The sequence below is a fragment of the Camelina sativa genome, chromosome 16, assembly GCF_000633955.1.
Source record: "Camelina sativa cultivar DH55 chromosome 16, Cs, whole genome shotgun sequence".
Lineage (NCBI taxonomy): Eukaryota > Viridiplantae > Streptophyta > Magnoliopsida > Brassicales > Brassicaceae > Camelina > Camelina sativa.
Window position 1 is genome coordinate 26742426 of NC_025700.1, and position 17456 is coordinate 26759881.

Consider the following 17456-nt stretch of genomic DNA (forward strand, 5'->3'; position numbering starts at 1 on the left):
CCTTCTGATCAGGGGTTGAGTATATCTTCTACTGCTACTGAGCTTAGTTCAATTTATGGGAATAGACCTCTTCCTCAACAAGTTGAAGAGCTTGAACAAGGGTTTTATGAAGAGGTGTGTGTGTCTGCTTTAGTTTGGTGTTTGTGATATTGGGAGATTGTGGTGACATTATGGTTTTGTTGTTTTCGTGTAGGATTTTGATTCGGTAATGCATATTTTGGAGAATGTGCCGAATGATCAAAGTGAGTTGGCTTATTTTGAGAAGCAGGTAACTAACTCCTCTCAAGGAATTGAATATTGGTCTTATCCTGATTCCTGAAAGATTAAGAATGTTGATGAACGTTTTGATTAAGGAGTTTATAAGGTTTTTTTTCTTAACTGTGTAGGCCACCTTGAGGTTGGTTCAGCTGGATAGAGTGGCTGAAGATCTGTCTCACCATGTTATGGAGCATCATGAAGTAATGGGTAAGTACCTTGAATTGAAAAGACTTGTCGTTTTTTCCTCTTTACGAAAACACGATGTCGGTTGAGAAGACCATAATGCGTTTGGTTTTGTGAATATTAATATTTGCTTTTGGCCAGTGAAGGGGATGAATTTGGTTAGAGAACTTGAAAAAGATTTGAAGATTGCAAATGTCATCTGCAAGGTATCGGTTTCATATTCTTAGCTTAAATTGACATAAACAATACAGTGGATTCATGTTCTATTTTACCTGTTACTGGTTTGAACTTGGTTGTGACTGTTTTTGTGTGTTTCTTGCCAGAATGGAAGACGAAATTTGACTTCTTCTATGAATGAGGCCTCCAGAGATCTTATTGTACACAATCATTCCAAAAAGAAACAGGCTCTTCTGGTAGGATTCTCTATTTATTTGAGACATCTAGGCTCCACTGTCGTTTCTTGAATCTATTTTCTTGAATTTTTTGTCATGTGTTATATAGTTTCCTTCCATCAAAATGCGCGGAGCTTTGTGTAGAAAATTACTCTATATTATCACCTATTAGAAAGTTACCAAGTATCTGGTCTGTTTTAATCTCTTAAGGATTTGTATATGCAAGTACTTTCTTAGATACAATCATACAATCTACTGTGTAATCTCGGCTAATCAGCAAGGGCTTAAGTGTTTATTTTAATATTCAAACATACTGTTAAGAATGTTTAATTTATTCTACTTGCAGGATATGCTTCCTATTCTAACCGATCTCCGCCATGCAAGAGTAATGCGGTCAACTCTTGAAGACCTTGTTGAAGAAGGAAACTATTGCAAGGTTGATAGTTTACCTCCGTCTCTGTTGTATACTCCCATGGTTTCCTTATATGGATTATGGTAATATTATGATATGACACTAAAAAGAGAGGGGAAATATATTCCTTCTTATGCAGGCGTTTCAAGTTCTATCGGAGTATTTGCAGCTGCTTGACAGTCTATCTGAATTCTCAGCAGCCCAAGAGATGACCCGTGGTGTTGAGGTAGTTATGGCTTATTCATGACCAACCATTGTCTTTATAATTCTATTTTCAGTCAGTTGAGCTTCTCATACTCGTTTCAAGGTTTGGTTAGGAAGAACTCTTCATAAGCTGGATTCACTATTGTTGGGCGTTTGCCAGGAGTTCAAAGAAGATAGTTATGTAATGGTTAGTGAGCCAACTAATTCTCATGTTAATCTCTATAGCTTTCTCCTTGAAAGATTTAAACTATAAGGATAGAATTGTGGGCCTTCAGTTCAGTCAGCGGGCGAGAAATTTTGTTCAGTGGCCGTATTTAACTTGTTATGTGCTCATACTTTTAGGTCCTTGACGCTTATGCACTGATCGGTGATGTCTCTGGTCTTGCCGAAAAAATACAAAGCTTCTTTATGCAAGAAGTTATCTCAGAAACCCACTCAGTGCTAAAGACCATTGTTGGGGAGGTATGTGATTTAATTATTTAAGTTGCTCCTGTAGAATGTATTCATGCATGCTTGGATGGATGGTTGGATGTATTGAGCTTGCTGGTGTATGGTGCAATCCTCTTTTTCCCCATTTTTTCTGGTGTATGGCAGTCTTTTTCCTTGTTGCGTAGATGTAACTTTTGATCCTAGCAGATACACGAAGTAGAAATTTAAAATATGGAAAATATAGGGTATACAGATAGATACATTGAATGGTCAACAAGTGTGGTGTTTTAATAGATGACATCCCTTATTTTTTAGAATGTAAAGACGGCTACAGTTTCTTTTACATGTTCTGGTTTATCTTATACTTATATAGATGCAATTACTGTCATAGGCGATAATTCTTTTTTACTTATGATACTTACTGACCACGAAATGAGTTTTTAAAGTCAGCATATCAAACCAATCAGATTTTTGATCCATTCTCTGTATATATTTGTTTTTGTAGGATAACAGTGCTGCCACCCAATATAGTAGGTATGCTCTATGCACCTGAGTTATTTCTGGTACCTATACAGTATCTAGTATTTATCTCTGGCCCCTTTTTGTTTGGATTCTAGTATTCCTGCTGATTTTTTTTCTTAAATTGATTCAGACTTACCTACAGCGATCTATGCCTTCAGACACCAGAATCCAAGTTTAGGCAATGTCTATTGAGAACACTAGCTGTGCTGTTTCAGTTAATATATTCATACCATGAGATAATGAGTTTCACGCCAGAAATGAAGGTAGGTTCCTTTCCCTGCTTTAGTTTGTATTTAACATTTTCTGATTACCTTGATTGGGTTCTTAAAACACCCCCTGGTTCGAATTTCAGTGCTATAATATTTGTTGTTAGATTTCATAGTCTTAAACACCTCTGTGCAGGCTTTTCACCTATAATCTGAGCAGAACTATACCTAAACTCATTACAAAAAACAATTATCTTTGAAGCTGTAATTAGTGGGAATCTTAGCATTTGTTTATAGTTTTTCTGTGTGTTTGTTTAGTTTGGTAGTGTAGAACTCTAAGAATGTTTGATTACTTTATTTCCTAGTTAACAAACAAATAAGTGTTTTTTGTATCTATGTACTCCATGTCAGGTAACTGATTGTCCAAGAATTTTGACAAGTTGTTTGATTTCAGTACGATACTTTTTTGTTTCAGTCCTAAAACAAGTTGTTTAATAGGTGCTAAAATATTTTCTCTGAGATGGCTTATCTTATACATTGTGGCTTATCTTATACATTGTCGACTTCCTTTAGATTATTTTCTGTATGTTGTCCGCGTCAATTCGTTTAAATTATCTCTAATGGTTTATAAGGGCTAAGCTTCTGAACTGGAACAGGTAGAAAGTTTGATCTCACCAAGTTCTGCAACAACTCAAATGGTTGATTCAGTAACTAGAAGTTCATGCGACCCACAGGATGGGGGCCTCTCATCAGCCATGAGTTCTGGAAGTATACCTTCTTGTACAATGTCTGCTGAAGAGTCTGATGGAAGTGGAACATCCAGTTCCGTGCAGCAGGTGCTGCAGGCGTCTGATAGTGCAATAGGTGAGCCTAGAGATTCTGGAGATGCAGTGTCATGTGGCGAGTCGCCATGGTACTATCTACGAAAAGAAAGTGCAGCTTTTGTTTCAGAAACTCTTCAGAGAGGACGAAGAAATCTTTGGCAACTTACAACGAGCCGTGTCTCAGTTTTGCTCTCTTCACCAGGTGCTTCATCAACAAGTATACATCAGTTCCTAAAAAATTATGAAGACCTGAGCATCTTTATCCTTGCTGGGGAAGCATTCTGTGGATTTGAAGTTGTTGATTTTAGGGAGAAGCTAAAGGGTGTATGTGAAAATTATTTCACTGCGTTTCATAGACAAAGCATGCATGTAAGTTCAGTTTCACATGCCCATTGGACTAACATTGCTAATACCACATACCTAGTTACTTTCATGCATCACCTCTCCTACATAATAACGTGAAGGTATTTTGTTTGGTTTTTCTCCCTAACAGGCGCTTAAAATGGTTCTGGAGAAGGAGACATGGACAAAATTGTCTCCTGATACTGTGCAAACTATTAATTTTGCTGGTCTTGTGGGGGATGGGGCTCCCCTAATTATTTCTTCCCGCAATGCCACTGGTTCTTCCAGATTCCCTCACTCGAATAAGTCAAATAACTCGGTTGATCCAAGTGGTAACAGGAGTGGATTTTCTTATTGGCTGAAAAGTGGAAACCCCTTCTCAGCAAAGTTAACTCACTATAGAGAAGATCAAGACTGCTCTTCAGTCAATGGAGCTATATCTCGAGATGATGAAGGGAATGATAGTATTCACGATGATGTTGTGAATCCCAAGATAAGAGATAAAAAACGCGTTAACGGAGGTAGTCCGGTTTCAGAAGATGAAAACGAAGACCTTCTTGCTGATTTTATTGATGAGGATAGTCAGCTTCCAAGACGAAGTTTTACACGTAGTCAATCAAGGACTTCATCTTCACATTTCAGTACTAATGATGATTTGACAGCTCAAACAGGATCGTCCCTTTGTCTTCTAAGGTTATATATGCCGCATAGCAAATGTTTAAAATTATAATGTCAGCCTTTCTATCGCATATTTTCCCCAGGTCACTTTTATGACATCGAATTGCATTTACTGTGTTCGTTGTCTTAGATCAATGGATAAGTACGCGAGGCTTATGCAGAAACTAGAAATTGTTAACGTTGAATTCTTTAAGGTACCAATCCTAACTCTTGGAATTCTGCAGATATCTTTACTATTCTCCCTCGATTTCTAGTTTAAAGCTTCTCTTACTCCTGTTTGAAATTTTATAGGGAATATGCCAATTGTTTGGGGTCTTTTTCTATTTTGTATTTCAAGTATTTGGTCAAGAAAATACTAATTTAGGTGGAAAAGGATTCGCTGACTCTATCAATCGTGAGTTACTGATTCATTCCTTTTGTAAAGTTTCCACCCCCCTGATGCTACAATATGGAAATCCATTTTGCTCAACATAGATATACTTCAAAATTTTGAAATGCAGATCGTTTGAAAAGCAGCTTATCCCGGATATCACAAGAGTGTGAGCAATGGATAAAACCTCACCTTTCATCATCACCTTCTTCTTCACTTGCCTTTCCCAACACCGTTCATAGTCTTGCGGACGTGACTCCAGCAAATCCCTTAAATACTTCTGGTCACTTATCAGGCGTATCTTTTAGTCTCAAGGTATAACCTGGAACTAGGTTTCCATCAATCTGAACCATTCCTATTCATTTATTTTTTCGCTTACTTCATGTATGAAGTGTGAGAAGAGAAGAGCATCTGCCTCACTTCTTCATTATATCTCAAGGTTGTGTAATGAAAAGATTCTTTATTATCGCTTGCAGGAAAGATGTGCTGCAGTGGACACTGTTTCTCTTGTGGCTCGGATATTACAGAAATCAAAGGCTCATCTCCAATCAATGCTTATGTCAAGAAATGGCTCTTTGGTTGAAGACTTCTTTGGTCAACTGGTATGCATCTCTTTCAGTTTTGATTCCTTACATTAAGAGAAACTCTTGTTGGAGCCTTACTTTGCTATGCTATAGGCAACATACACACTTATTATACAAAGACCTCTGTAGCATCTAATAGGCTTTTGGCTCTATCAAATAATGGATTATGCAGGACCTGATCATTAGTTTCATTGTATTCTTTTGCGAAACTAATTTCTCCTATATATATAATGAAAAACTATTTATATACAATATGTGGTAGCAAATATATTTGAAGGAGTTGCATTAAGTGGAATGATTCATCAGGTTGATTCCGTCCCTCATCTGACAGAGCACTTACATAGGACAACTGCGAGGATACTGCTGCATGTTAATGGGTAAATTGCCAATCTACTTTGAGCTTGTGCTTCAAAAGAAGTTATTAGATAAATTGCATTTTTTTTGTCTCTTGCGCCTTCTGTTCTTGTTCTTACTGACCTCAGGAGTTTTAAAACTGTTACATTGAATGTATCTACTGTGAATTCATTGGTATGCTAAAGTTGAACACTGCTTCTCACTGGGGGTATGTGTATTCATTCAGCTTCAACTAATTTTACAGATATGTCGACCGGATAGCTAATTCTAAATGGGAAGTCAAGGAGCTTGGAATGGAGCATAATGGGTTTGTTACTTCATCAATCTTTTACACTATTTTCCCTTTCAACTGAATCATGAAGTATTTAATGTTCATAGTTTCAAAACTGGTTTTCTTAAAAAACAATTCTCGTTTTGTACAAAACTATAATTGGCAAGCCACCTATTTAACTGCCGAATTTAGATTTAGATATTTAATGCACTAGCATGCTGGACCATTCATTGCATCGCTACTATGTCATATGTAATAAACTCTTTAAATGGACAGGTATGTTGATTTAATGCTCGGGGAATTCAAACACTACAAAACAAGGCTTGCTCATGGAGGCATTCCACCGGAGGTAAATTGCTCTCTAACCTCATCAATTCCAGAAGTTAACAATATTGCCAGAATATATCAATGCTTGCATCTTTGGATTGGGACATCAGTGGTGACAGATTTCCTGAGCCCTCTACTAGTAGTTTGCACCTGTTGAGGTTTTTTGGTTTTGTATGTGTGTGTGCGCGAGACAATCAAATTGAACATAATTCTACTGCATAATCAATCAAGTGACGGACAGCATGCAATTTAATTTGATTAAGAAATCAGATTGCGAATGTTTTCTTATAAAACTATAGTGAAATCTGTATCCATTTTAAACCTTTTTCATATATATATATATATAGGTCCAAAACCGCCTACTGGGATATGGAGTTGAAATATTTGCGGAGATTCTGGTTGAAGGTTTATCACGAATAAAAAGATGTACTAATGAAGGACGTGCTCTCATGTTACTAGATTTTCAGGTACTGTTCCTGTTTTTTTTTTTTTTTTTTTCCAGTGTTCTCTTCTACACAAGATCAGGAATTGTATACATGAATAATAGATGTTTTAATCAACATTGACAGGAGGACATTTTAATACTAGTATAGAAATTCACATAAACAACACAGCTGCAATTGAGATATATTGAATCACATGAGTCGGTTTTGACCCAAATTATCGATCTTCTTGTAGGTTCTAATAAACGGGCTACAGCACTTTGTGCCTACAAATGTGAAGCCGAAGTTACAAATAGTCGAAACATTTATCAAGGTAAGCAACACAGAAACTCATGTGTATATGCAGACTCAAAAACAGAAACATTTGTTACAAGCTTAAACCAAAATCATCACTCTTTACAGGCATACTATCTGCCAGAGACGGAATATGTTCACTGGGCAAGGGGTCGTCCGGTAAATAAACAAATCTTCTTTATTTTCTGTCTTGCATAAATCAAACAAACCGATGAATTTTGCTTCTCGAGTAGTTTGATGAAAATGTGTAAACATGGGTTGTAAATATACAGGAATATACAAAAGCACAAGTCGTTGGACTGGTGAATTTGGTAGCCACCATGAAAGGTTGGAAAAGGAAAACGCGGCTGGAAGTTATTGAGAAGATCGAATCAGCTTCTGCGTAGAACAGTCAAGAAGCTTTTTGGAATCTTCAGCAACAGCAAGTAATACTTCTTTTTTTTCTTTATGGTCTTGTCCTGTCTGTTCTTACTTTTGCATTTGTATCGAGTGCTGTAAATTTGAAGATAGGCCCTTTCTTCGTAGTTGATTATTGGTTTCGTGTAAAAGATCCTCCTGAACTTGTACATTTTTGAAGATTGTAACACACAACTCTTCTTCCATTTAATTACTTAATTAATGTCTTTTAAGTATTTGTATTATCAGATCCTTAAACCCGATTCTTGTACTTTCTCTACCTTTGTCTACTGCTTATGTAATAGATGAATGGTTTTTTTTTTATAAGAATAAAAAAGCAATGATGATATATATATCGAATATTTATTAGCTTTTCTAATATATGAAAAAGGTAAGAAAAAAAACAAAGCATGTGTAGTAGTTTCACTGTTGACTCTTTTATTAGCTTTTAACGTTTTGAGTTATAAAATCAATCAGATGTGAAAGACGTCGTCATCATGTTGTGATGTGGAAGTTGTGGAAGAAAGAGTGGTCAAAGTTGTGGTGACTTGGTTATCTCTCCAACCATGTTTAATGCAACACATGGCTCATCTACTGGTACCTGTTTTTTTTTTACCACCAAAACATTCGACATATTATTTTTCCAAATTATTTTACCATATATATTATAAATTAATGTTGCGTGTAAAAGAAAAGGAAGTTCTATTTTTAACCACTATTGAATATCTGATGTAACAAAAAAAAGACAAAAGTATAAAATTTTGATAAAGGTAAAAAAAAGGTTATAAAAGATTTCAGACATTGTTAAAATAAAAGCATTAAAGAGACAGAGTCGACAATTCGTTTTGATATAAAAAGAATAAAAAAGACAGAGAGAAAGCATGAAACGGACACAAGACAAAACTACAAAAGAGACTTGTGTTTTCGTTTAATAGATGCATCACGTATCTCTCACGTTATTCAATAAATATGAACTAACTGTATATTCAACTATTCTTTTTAATATTTTTTGTGATGGCTGACCAAATCAAGTTTTTGCAAGAAATATCTCTTAGGACATAATATGAAAGAAGAGAAGTTACTAAAGGATAATAATGAGAAATGTATGTACTTACAAAATGACCAGCACCAAGAATCCAATAGAAATGGAGATTTTTGTATGATTTGGTAAAGCCTCTTGTTGCTTTGTCACTTTCACAGTATAATGGCTTTCTTTCCATATTCTTGAATTCTTCTAGCCCTCCCCACCTTCACACATCCATCATTATTATCATCAAAGTCACCATCAACTTTTTAAAAAAAATAATTAATAGTACCAACAACATTGGTTGAGTTATCTAACATCATTCCCTAGCATTAATTAGTTTTACCCGATATTAAGTATTTTTTTAAAAAATATTGGTCTTACTTGAGCTTGTGAACCCATGCTTCAGTTCCACTTGTTGAGCAGATAACATCAAGCTGCGTGAGTATAAACCACATGTCAATTTGTTTCGATAATAAACAGTTTCTTTTTGCAAATGCAAATGAATTCTCATTTTTTTCATATCAGTTAAATATAGATAATGATGGTCTTACTTGACCATTATAGATGGTCACATTTATCCCCTTGGCAAGAAGCTCGTCGACCTGCCAAAAATTAATTATATAAATTATCATATCTAACGTTCAAATAACTGAAACTGATTTAAATAAATTTATTCAATAATAGAAGAAGAATGATTACGTCTTCGATTACGGGTTTCATAAAAGCAGCATACATCGCTGCAAACACGTCATTCGAATTGTTCCCCCATCTGTTAATTTTGTAAAACACATATATGATTTAATAACACCACACTTAACAACTAAAATATTGATTAAATTAACGATTAAGAGAAGTAGTTATACTTACATGAGGTCTTTGGGAATGATCTTGAGCTTCTTCTTAATAACGCCGTTCATTAATGTGTTAAGGTCTCCTTCCTCTTCTTCTTTTACGTCACTCAAACTTCTCAAACCATTTAAGTAGCTCGAATACTTTTTTATTCTATTTTGTTTTTTCATTTCTAAACTCGTTGTAAGCGAGACAGGGTCCATACCAGAATCCAATAGAAAGTTGTAAAAATCCTACAACAAAACCAACGTGTAAAGTATTTCACTTTTTATAAAAAAAAATGGATGCAAAAAAGAAAAAGGATAAATAATTACGACGGAATTGGATTTGTTGCTAATCAAGGATTCAAGATCCATCCACGTTAGCGTGGCTCCGACGTAGTCACCAATCTTTATTTGTTTTCCTATCTTTTCAGCTAAGCTGTTCCAACAATAGTCATATATATATGGATTAGAGAGATAACTAATCTAATTATTATGTATTAATTTAGAATTAAAAAAGATCTTGGTAATGAGAAATACCTATTTGAGAGATCCAAGCCATTGTCATCAAGCCTAGAGACATACTTGAGAAGAGGTCCCCATGAAAACTGTAACCATATTAGTTTAATCATATCATGTTAATTTCATTATAATCTCAAATATATAATTGAGTTACTATTATTTACTATAACAAGTAACAAAATTGATGAAACTCAAACTCACCACAAAATCTTCAGGGGATATCCAACTATCTCCCAAAACCACTCCTATTCACACATTATGTATCTTACATTATTAATTTCATTTTATTCAAACAAAAATAAAAAAAATATCTCTTTACCTCCTAGATGAAGCTTCAACTTGCCAGATTTAACCGATTCAAAAACCGATAAACCGAGCTTAACCGCGATTTTGCCACCATAAGATTCAGCAACAATGAAGAGAGGGCTTTGGTTTAATGTCTGTTTTTTGTTGAAGAGTTGTTGCAACAGTTTGGTCAAATCCTCTGCTGCTTCTTCATCACTTTTCACATACAATTCCTTTTGATTCTCCTCCACGAAACTGTACCCTGCCCCAACTGGACTATCCTTTATTTTTTTCAATTAAAATAAAATGATTAAATTCAACATATGTGAGTAAGCTTAAAGACTGATCAAATTAGATATTACGCAACAGTAGTTGAATTATATACTTTTTAAAATTACATTTTTCTTTTATTCTATATCAAAGAAGAAGAATAATATTGTTGGTAATGAAAATAAAAATGAAAAAGAAAATAAATACGTACCACAAACAAGAGATCGGCTTTTTTCAACCAAGTTGAGTTTCTGGGATTGAGGAATGTGTCTAATGGACCAACCTCCTGAAAATTTCCTATTCCAACCCCTGAAGCTCCCTGTTCTCATCAAAATCAAAATAATTGAAACATTATGATCACTAAACAAAATATATATGCCTAATGTATAAAAAGACGAATGAGATGAGAACAACATGTTACATAAAAAAGTAGATACACCTACAAATATAAACTTACAGGTCCACCTTGGAGCCAGAGGATGATAGGCCATGGTTTGGATGGATCTTCAACTCTGTATGGACTTTTATAATGCCACCAAAACATGTGTGCTTCTATGTTTTGATTTAGAAAAGAAAAAAAAAAAAGAGTCAAAAACAAAACCCATTTAGTCATATATCTTACTATAAACCAAGTAATTTCTTGAAAATTGGGTAGAAGAGTGAGAGATAAAGAACGTTACTTGGTCTAACTTCGACGTATCCCCAAGATTCGGATCCATCGGAGTTGCTTCTTTCAGGTTTGGTTTCTCCATCGGTACATGACACAATGAGACACAGAATCACCAGATGAACAACTGACGTGTTCTTCATTCAGACGACTCTTTTATGGATCAATTTCTTTTTTCTTCCCTATCTTGTGATTGTAGGGCGAGGGAGAGAGAACAAAAAAAAGACAGAGAGAGATAAAGACACTAGGAAGTAATATATTTTAGAATGTCAAGTCGTTAAGTCAAATGCTATTGGTTCAACCTTATTTGGTATATATATACCATACAATGAAAACACCACTTTGGGAGTTTTTTTAAATCAAAATTTACAATAATTTGGAATATATAAAGACTAGATATAAAATTTCTGTAATTGCAAATGTTTAAAAGATCGTTTATGAAAACAATATTTAACTAAATAACTATATGAAAAGGTTCAGTTATGTGAATTATAAAAAAAGTTTGTGCATATGATTTGGAGATTAATTTTGGTGCGATGATTTTGAATTTTATTTTTCTTGAAAACCCACATCATGTTCAATGAAATACAGTAATAGAGTAATATACCAAATACTCATTTCATTTTTGTTTCATAAAATCTTATCATAAGATGTTTTAGCTATTTACTTTTGTTTCACTGTTAACATTTTTTCTAGTTATATAAAATTGAAGTTTCCTTTATTTTTTTTGTGTGCAAACTTATGGCTTCTTTCATTCAGATCAAACCACATACAAAAAAAGGGATCAAAGTCTCAAATGTTTAAAAGGTTACAAACCAAAGCCTGAAACACAAATATCGAAACATAAGACATCAAGTAATAGTCCATGAGAGTTGTGATAAAAACTTCCAGTGTTAGATTAAAAAAAAAAAAAACTTCTAGTCTGAAAATAGTCTAATTTTCTGGTAGTACATCAATCGATCATAGAACTTAATTGAAAATGAAGATCTTTGAAGTGGATCTGAGCTCTGAAAAGGCAAGTAGTCTCCAACTACATCCCCCCGTACATACAAGGAAAGAGTGAATGCTTCTACAAATCTCTTTAGTTAATAAAACTCAAAACTCAAAAGAACGAAAAAATCATCGGTTTGGTCCTTAGATGATGCGGGATCTATTGCAACGGATTGAACCTCTTTGACACCATAAAAGTGGTTTCGAGTTTCGATACTGATTAGGAATTAGATTCATGCGTAAGTTTGTTACCCTTTTAATAAATACCATAACTGCCCAAATAGAATATTTGATAAAGTGATAATGATATTTAGCCATTCGGGGAATTGAGGTAAGGTCGATGCAACCACTGCACATGTTGGCCTTCAGTATCGCGTCACTTTCTCAAGCTAGAGAACAGATAAAAATAATAGTAAAATAAAGAGAGAGTTAAATTTATAACAAAAAAAAGTACATCTGAATATTCAGGCAATTTAATATCTAAACTCATACGTACATGGCCAAACTTAGCTTTCATGTCAGAAGAGATATATCTAAATCTATTTAAACCATCATATATTCATACGCATATGTATGTCATTTTTTTTCAAACTTTCATCTTATTTAATAGATCAACATATAAATTCATACACCTATTCGTTTTTTTCACTAAGAAAAGAAACTCAAAAAATTATTCATTATTATTATTTTAATCTTACAAGCAAAAAAAAAAAACTTTAAAGTGACACCATAGAAGTTTTTACATGGTCTTTTTTTTTTCCTCTTCTAGAAATATTGACTTCTTTTAGAAGTAGATTAATTATTTCTCTGTTTGTCTTTGGTTCTGTTTACTTTAGCATTATTTCTCAATTAAATTTACTTTCAAACTTTTCTCTTCCATATTAAAGAAAAATTAGTATATTATTTTTTCTGAACATGCAAGTATTGTTCTATGTTTAAGCCATATAAAACGATCCACCTATGTAACAATTATAAAGTTTTTTAATAAAATAATGAAAAAAAAAACTAAATGATGCAAAATTCTCTAAAATTCATACATTCTTTGTAGGTAACAAACGAAAAAAAGTATGAATAAAAAATTTATACGTTATTTCAACTAATATTTAAAGCCATTTATTTATTTTGAAAATAACTCAAATCTTTTATAAGCAGTATCTTAACTTGTAGTAACTAGTACATTATTTTGTAACAACAATCGAATAAAATACCACAATGGATTTTACAACTTATATTTGATTAAATTCAATTATAACTGTAATATGTATTCAGTTATTTCTCTATAAATATTTATAAATTCTATATATTAAAATATACTTTTTATTATAATTTGAATGATATGAAAAATAATTTAATAATTATATTATGTGAATTATTTCTGTTAAAGTGAAGAAATAAAACAGAAAATTATTATTGGACAATATGATACAAGAAAATAGAAAAAAAATTGAACACCTTACAATGTATATCTTTAAATTATTTGATCATCAAATGATTTGTTATATATATATATATATATTTTTTTTTTTGTTTTAAATTATGTAAAGAAAATATATGAATACATATATGAAAATGTATATTATGTAGAGCCAGCTGTATAACTTTAGCACTAAAAATTGAAAGATAAAATGACATATGTCAAAAGAAGAGCAACAAAGAAAATGTTTCACATATTTTCTTCACATAAGATATTTTTAGTATAGTATTTTATATCTTTCATATTTTTGAAAGAATTGAACAAAATTAATTTTCATTATATCTTTTATGAAAATTAATTACATATTAATTTCATTATATTTTTCATCATGCTTGACCAAAATAATTTGGTTGTAATTGTAAAAGTCTAAAGTTGGAACAAAATTTGATCTGTCTTTTGAAATGAAAACTACACACTCTTGTCATCGGAGTATCGGACTCATTACCCAATGGCCCAATCAAATGGTTTGGAATCAACCTTAACCAAACATCATATCTAATCATACATATCCTTTTCTTCCTCTCCCCAATAACTAACAATAAATATTAAATAACTAAGAGATGAAAAGATATCTAACAATCCCTATAAATAAGAAGAAAAAAACATAAAATCTTCATTTACAAACAATAAAATAAAATGTATATCTCCTTTGCTCTCTTATCCTTAACATCTCGTTTCCCTAAAATCAAATCATCTAATACCCTTTCTCTCTCCCTCCTTCCCTCTCTCTACTGATCATCTTCATAAAGGTAATGCCAATGGCAAGAGCATGTGTTCTTCGTTATTTATTACATTGTTCATGAGATTTTGTCTCGATCTTCTCTTTTTGCATATATATTGATAAAACAGAACAGAGATTAATGGAGGAGCCAAAATGGCTGGAACGTCTCTTAATAACACACTTCTTCAGCATTTGTCCTCAACACCGCGAGATGCCGCGGAATGAGTGCAACATGTTCTGCCTCTCCTGTCAAAACGCTGCGTTTTGCTTCTACTGCCGCTCCTCCTTCCACATTGACCACCCCGTCCTTCAGGTCCACCATCTTCTCAACACACATTGCATACTTACATCACTTTTCACTCAACCCAATTCTTTATCGATCTTTGGCACGGAGACAGATAAGAAGATCGTCGTATCATGATGTGGTGAGAGTATCCGAGATAGAGAATGCAATGGACATAAGAGGAGTGCAAACTTATGTCATCAACAGCGCGAGGGTTCTCTTCTTAAACGAGAGACCTCAGCCTAAGAACTCCTCTCATGGCGCCGCCTCCTCCAACCCAAAAACCATGTCCTACTTATGTGAGACATGTTGCAGAACCCTTCTTGATCCCTTTCGCTTCTGTTCCTTGGGTTGCAAGGTTCGTTCACCTANCCTTAACATCTCGTTTCCCTAAAATCAAATCATCTAATACCCATTCTCTTTCCCTCCTTCCCTCTCTCTACTGATCATCTTCATAAAGGTAATGCCAATGGCAAGAGCATGTGTTCTTCGTTATTTATTACATTGTATATGATATTTTGTCTCGATCTTCTCTTTTTGCATATATATTGTAATTCTTGTTTTCTTAGAAAAATAAATTAAACAGGACAGGGATTAATGGAGGAGCCAAAATGGCTGGAAGGTCTCTTAAGAGCACACTTCTTCAGCATTTGTCCTCAACACCGCGAGATGCCGCGGAATGAGTGCAACATGTTCTGCCTCTCCTGTCAAAACGCTGCGTTTTGCTTCTACTGCCGCTCCTCCTTCCACATTGACCACCCCGTCCTTCAGGTCCACCATCTTCTCAACACACATTGCATACTTATATCACTTTTCACTCAACCCAATTCTTTATCGATCTTTGGCACGGAGACAGATAAGAAGATCGTCGTATCATGATGTGGTGAGAGTATCCGAGATAGAGAGTGCAATGGACATAAGAGGAGTGCAAACTTATGTCATCAACAGCGCGAGGGTTCTCTTCTTAAACGAGAGACCTCAGCCTAAGAACTCCTCTCATGGCGCCGCCTCCTCCAACCCAAAAACCATGTCCTACTTATGTGAAACATGTTGCAGAACCCTTCTTGATCCCTTTCGCTTCTGTTCCTTGGGTTGCAAGGTTCGTTCACCTAAACTTTTTCTGAATGCACATTTCACTATATAAGCCAATGTGGAGTACTCAATCGATGATAACACGATCGAGTACTTTACAACTAGACCAACAACATTGGTTTATGCATATTTTCATCATTACTAGTAATTAATGTCTTCAAATTTATTTGTCCAATTGAAAATGAGATATCAGTTTTAGGATACACGGTTTAGTTATATGTATGATAAATACATTGAATCATCTTTGTTCGCATAATACATGTTGTTTGTCTCTTATAATGTATATCTTAAGAAAATGTATATACGTTACAATTGCAAAAGGGAAATGTATGATGTGATCATCATGATAAAAATGTCAGGTTGAAGGAATGAGGAAGAATAAGGAAGAGGAAGAAGAAAGATTGCGTAAAGAAAGACAACAAGAAACGCACAAAGGCACGCATCCTCCAACTCATACCTCTAATTCTAGGCGACGAAAAGGCATTCCTCATAGAGCACCTTTTGCCTCCTAATTTAATCAATCTTTTTCAAGAAATATAAGAAAATAAAATATTTAAAAAAAAACTTTTCTTTAACTTATATATATATTTTAAAACTCCCATTTAATGGTCGGTCCACCCAAATTAGCATAATATATGCGTATTGGGTGGGTGTATTTATATATTCCAAATTTGTACAATGTCCAGCTCACTCCTCACAATCCTCTCACATGGTAACAACAATTTGTCTAGAAGAAAATCCTATTTTTCCCTAATTATTCATCATTAGATACATTTCTAGCTAATTTTGTACCATATCTATATGAGTAGGATTGTGGGATAGACTATGTTTGATATACTAATTAATTTGTGAAATATAAGTCTCATCTTTAAAACACATTGTACTAAAATCAAGAGCAAAAAGACTTGGCGGAAGGAAGAAAGGAATAACATGAAAATTAGGAATTATAGACTACAAGAATGTCGGTGAAGATCTATATTATATACTTTTATTTTCGAGCAATCGATGTAGCTAGTGGTTTGAAGTTACCTGTCTCTATATCCGTCTAGCTACTTAATATTTTAGTTTAGAAAACTGAAACTTTGTGGGTTTTAGGGATCAATAATTGTGTATCTAAATGGCTAATAGGGACATGAATGTGTATATGTTTTGTATAGACACATGAAATGTTTCTCTACTTGTTTTCGACATTAATAATTCTAAGCTGCTATATATATAATTTTTAAATATAAGATAGTTTGTCGTAGGCGTTAGGTATTCGAAAGGTACAGTTACTTAAAAAAGAAAGGAAACTTTCACTTATTATATACATAAATAGGTTTAAGTTGTAAAATTTTACGTCAAGGATGGTTCTTACTTTCAGGTCGTATTGACCGTGATTTCTTTTCACTTATTTACATAATCTGACAGTCATGTCATTTTATTAAAGTAACTAGCTAGGTTCTTAACTTTATAAATTACGTTTCAAATTAATTAGTTCTTGTACATATAACTGTAACAATATTTTTTTTACTTGCGTTTCAAAATTTAAAGTCTGACCACAAAAAAAACGGCAATATTCAGTTGGGATCGAACCACAAGAAACAAAACAATACTTATAAGAATATATAAGACACTTTATGAACCAAACGAAAAAAGTGATTGTTTCTAATTTTTCTTCTAAAAACAAACTTAAATAAGAAAAGCTGAACAAGAACTAAACAAGTTAAGCATAGAAAGAGGAAAAAAAAGTGAAGTAAGCATGCAAAAATTAACAAATTCAAAGACTAAACCACGGAAGCAAACAACAAAAACGTGAAACTAACG

At 33.6% G+C, this 17456-nt stretch overlaps 3 protein-coding genes across 8 annotated transcripts in view; 2 read left to right on the top strand and 1 right to left on the bottom strand.

Moving 5' to 3' along the window:
* LOC104752683 (syndetin) overlaps window positions 1-7725 on the top strand; it is a gene marked incomplete in the record, with an annotated part of 9108 nt that extends 1383 nt beyond the window's left edge. The window contains 24 exon segments of the mRNA XM_019238390.1: window positions 1-114; window positions 194-268; window positions 387-465; window positions 583-647; window positions 765-854; window positions 1180-1269; window positions 1385-1471; window positions 1553-1636; window positions 1792-1911; window positions 2384-2412; window positions 2531-2663; window positions 3263-3799; window positions 3924-4465; window positions 4581-4644; window positions 4742-4844; window positions 4951-5135; window positions 5297-5422; window positions 5711-5781; window positions 6003-6065; window positions 6306-6378; window positions 6704-6823; window positions 7035-7112; window positions 7202-7252; window positions 7366-7725. Coding sequence (XP_019093935.1) covers window positions 1-114; window positions 194-268; window positions 387-465; window positions 583-647; window positions 765-854; window positions 1180-1269; window positions 1385-1471; window positions 1553-1636; window positions 1792-1911; window positions 2384-2412; window positions 2531-2663; window positions 3263-3799; window positions 3924-4465; window positions 4581-4644; window positions 4742-4844; window positions 4951-5135; window positions 5297-5422; window positions 5711-5781; window positions 6003-6065; window positions 6306-6378; window positions 6704-6823; window positions 7035-7112; window positions 7202-7252; window positions 7366-7479 — 3093 coding nt within the window.
* On the bottom strand, window positions 7831-11372 carry LOC104752684 (serine carboxypeptidase-like 51). Of its 2 annotated transcripts, XM_010474885.1 has the most exons (13): window positions 11104-11372; window positions 10881-10975; window positions 10635-10742; window positions 10188-10434; window positions 10070-10113; window positions 9887-9954; window positions 9680-9785; window positions 9384-9598; window positions 9216-9285; window positions 9068-9118; window positions 8898-8950; window positions 8605-8737; window positions 7831-8090 (listed from the first exon to the last, which is right to left on the bottom strand). In XM_010474885.1, the coding sequence occupies exons 1-13, from the start codon at window positions 11231-11233 to the stop codon at window positions 8022-8024; spliced, it is 1389 nt and encodes a 462-aa protein (XP_010473187.1). In that variant the 5' UTR covers window positions 11234-11372; the 3' UTR covers window positions 7831-8021. The 2 variants fall into 2 exon arrangements, with proteins under 2 accessions (XP_010473187.1, XP_010473188.1); XM_010474886.1 differs by lacking the exon at window positions 11104-11372 and having other exon boundaries at window positions 10188-10424; window positions 10881-10914.
* Window positions 14170-16229, top strand: LOC104752687. Of its 5 annotated transcripts, none has more exons than XM_019238325.1 (4): window positions 14170-14303; window positions 14404-14588; window positions 14674-14916; window positions 16010-16229. In XM_019238325.1, the coding sequence occupies exons 2-4, from the start codon at window positions 14415-14417 to the stop codon at window positions 16160-16162; spliced, it is 570 nt and encodes a 189-aa protein (XP_019093870.1). In that variant the 5' UTR covers window positions 14170-14303; window positions 14404-14414; the 3' UTR covers window positions 16163-16229. The 5 variants fall into 5 exon arrangements, with proteins under 5 accessions (XP_019093870.1, XP_019093871.1, XP_010473189.1 ...); XM_019238326.1 differs by having other exon boundaries at window positions 14180-14303; window positions 14409-14588; XM_010474887.1 differs by lacking the exons at window positions 14170-14303; window positions 14404-14588; window positions 14674-14916 and adding exons at window positions 14937-15018; window positions 15145-15329; window positions 15415-15657.

Bases quoted from the DNA above. Each gene is read 5' to 3' on its own strand.
- LOC104752684 (XM_010474885.1), bottom strand. From the start codon at position 11,233: ATGAAGAACACGTCAGTTGTTCATCTGGTGATTCTGTGTCTCATTGTG. The intron at 9,119-9,215 runs GTAATCATTCTT...AATTTTTGGCAG, and splicing joins TGAAACCCGTAATCGAAGAC to GTCGACGAGCTTCTTGCCAA. The intron at 8,738-8,897 runs GTAAGACCAATA...GGATGTGTGAAG, and splicing joins GCATGGGTTCACAAGCTCAA to GTGGGGAGGGCTAGAAGAAT.
- LOC104752687 (XM_019238324.1), top strand. From the start codon at position 15,238: ATGAGTGCAACATGTTCTGCCTCTCCTGTCAAAACGCTGCGTTTTGCT. The intron at 15,658-16,009 runs GTTCGTTCACCT...TAAAAATGTCAG, and splicing joins TCTGTTCCTTGGGTTGCAAG to GTTGAAGGAATGAGGAAGAA.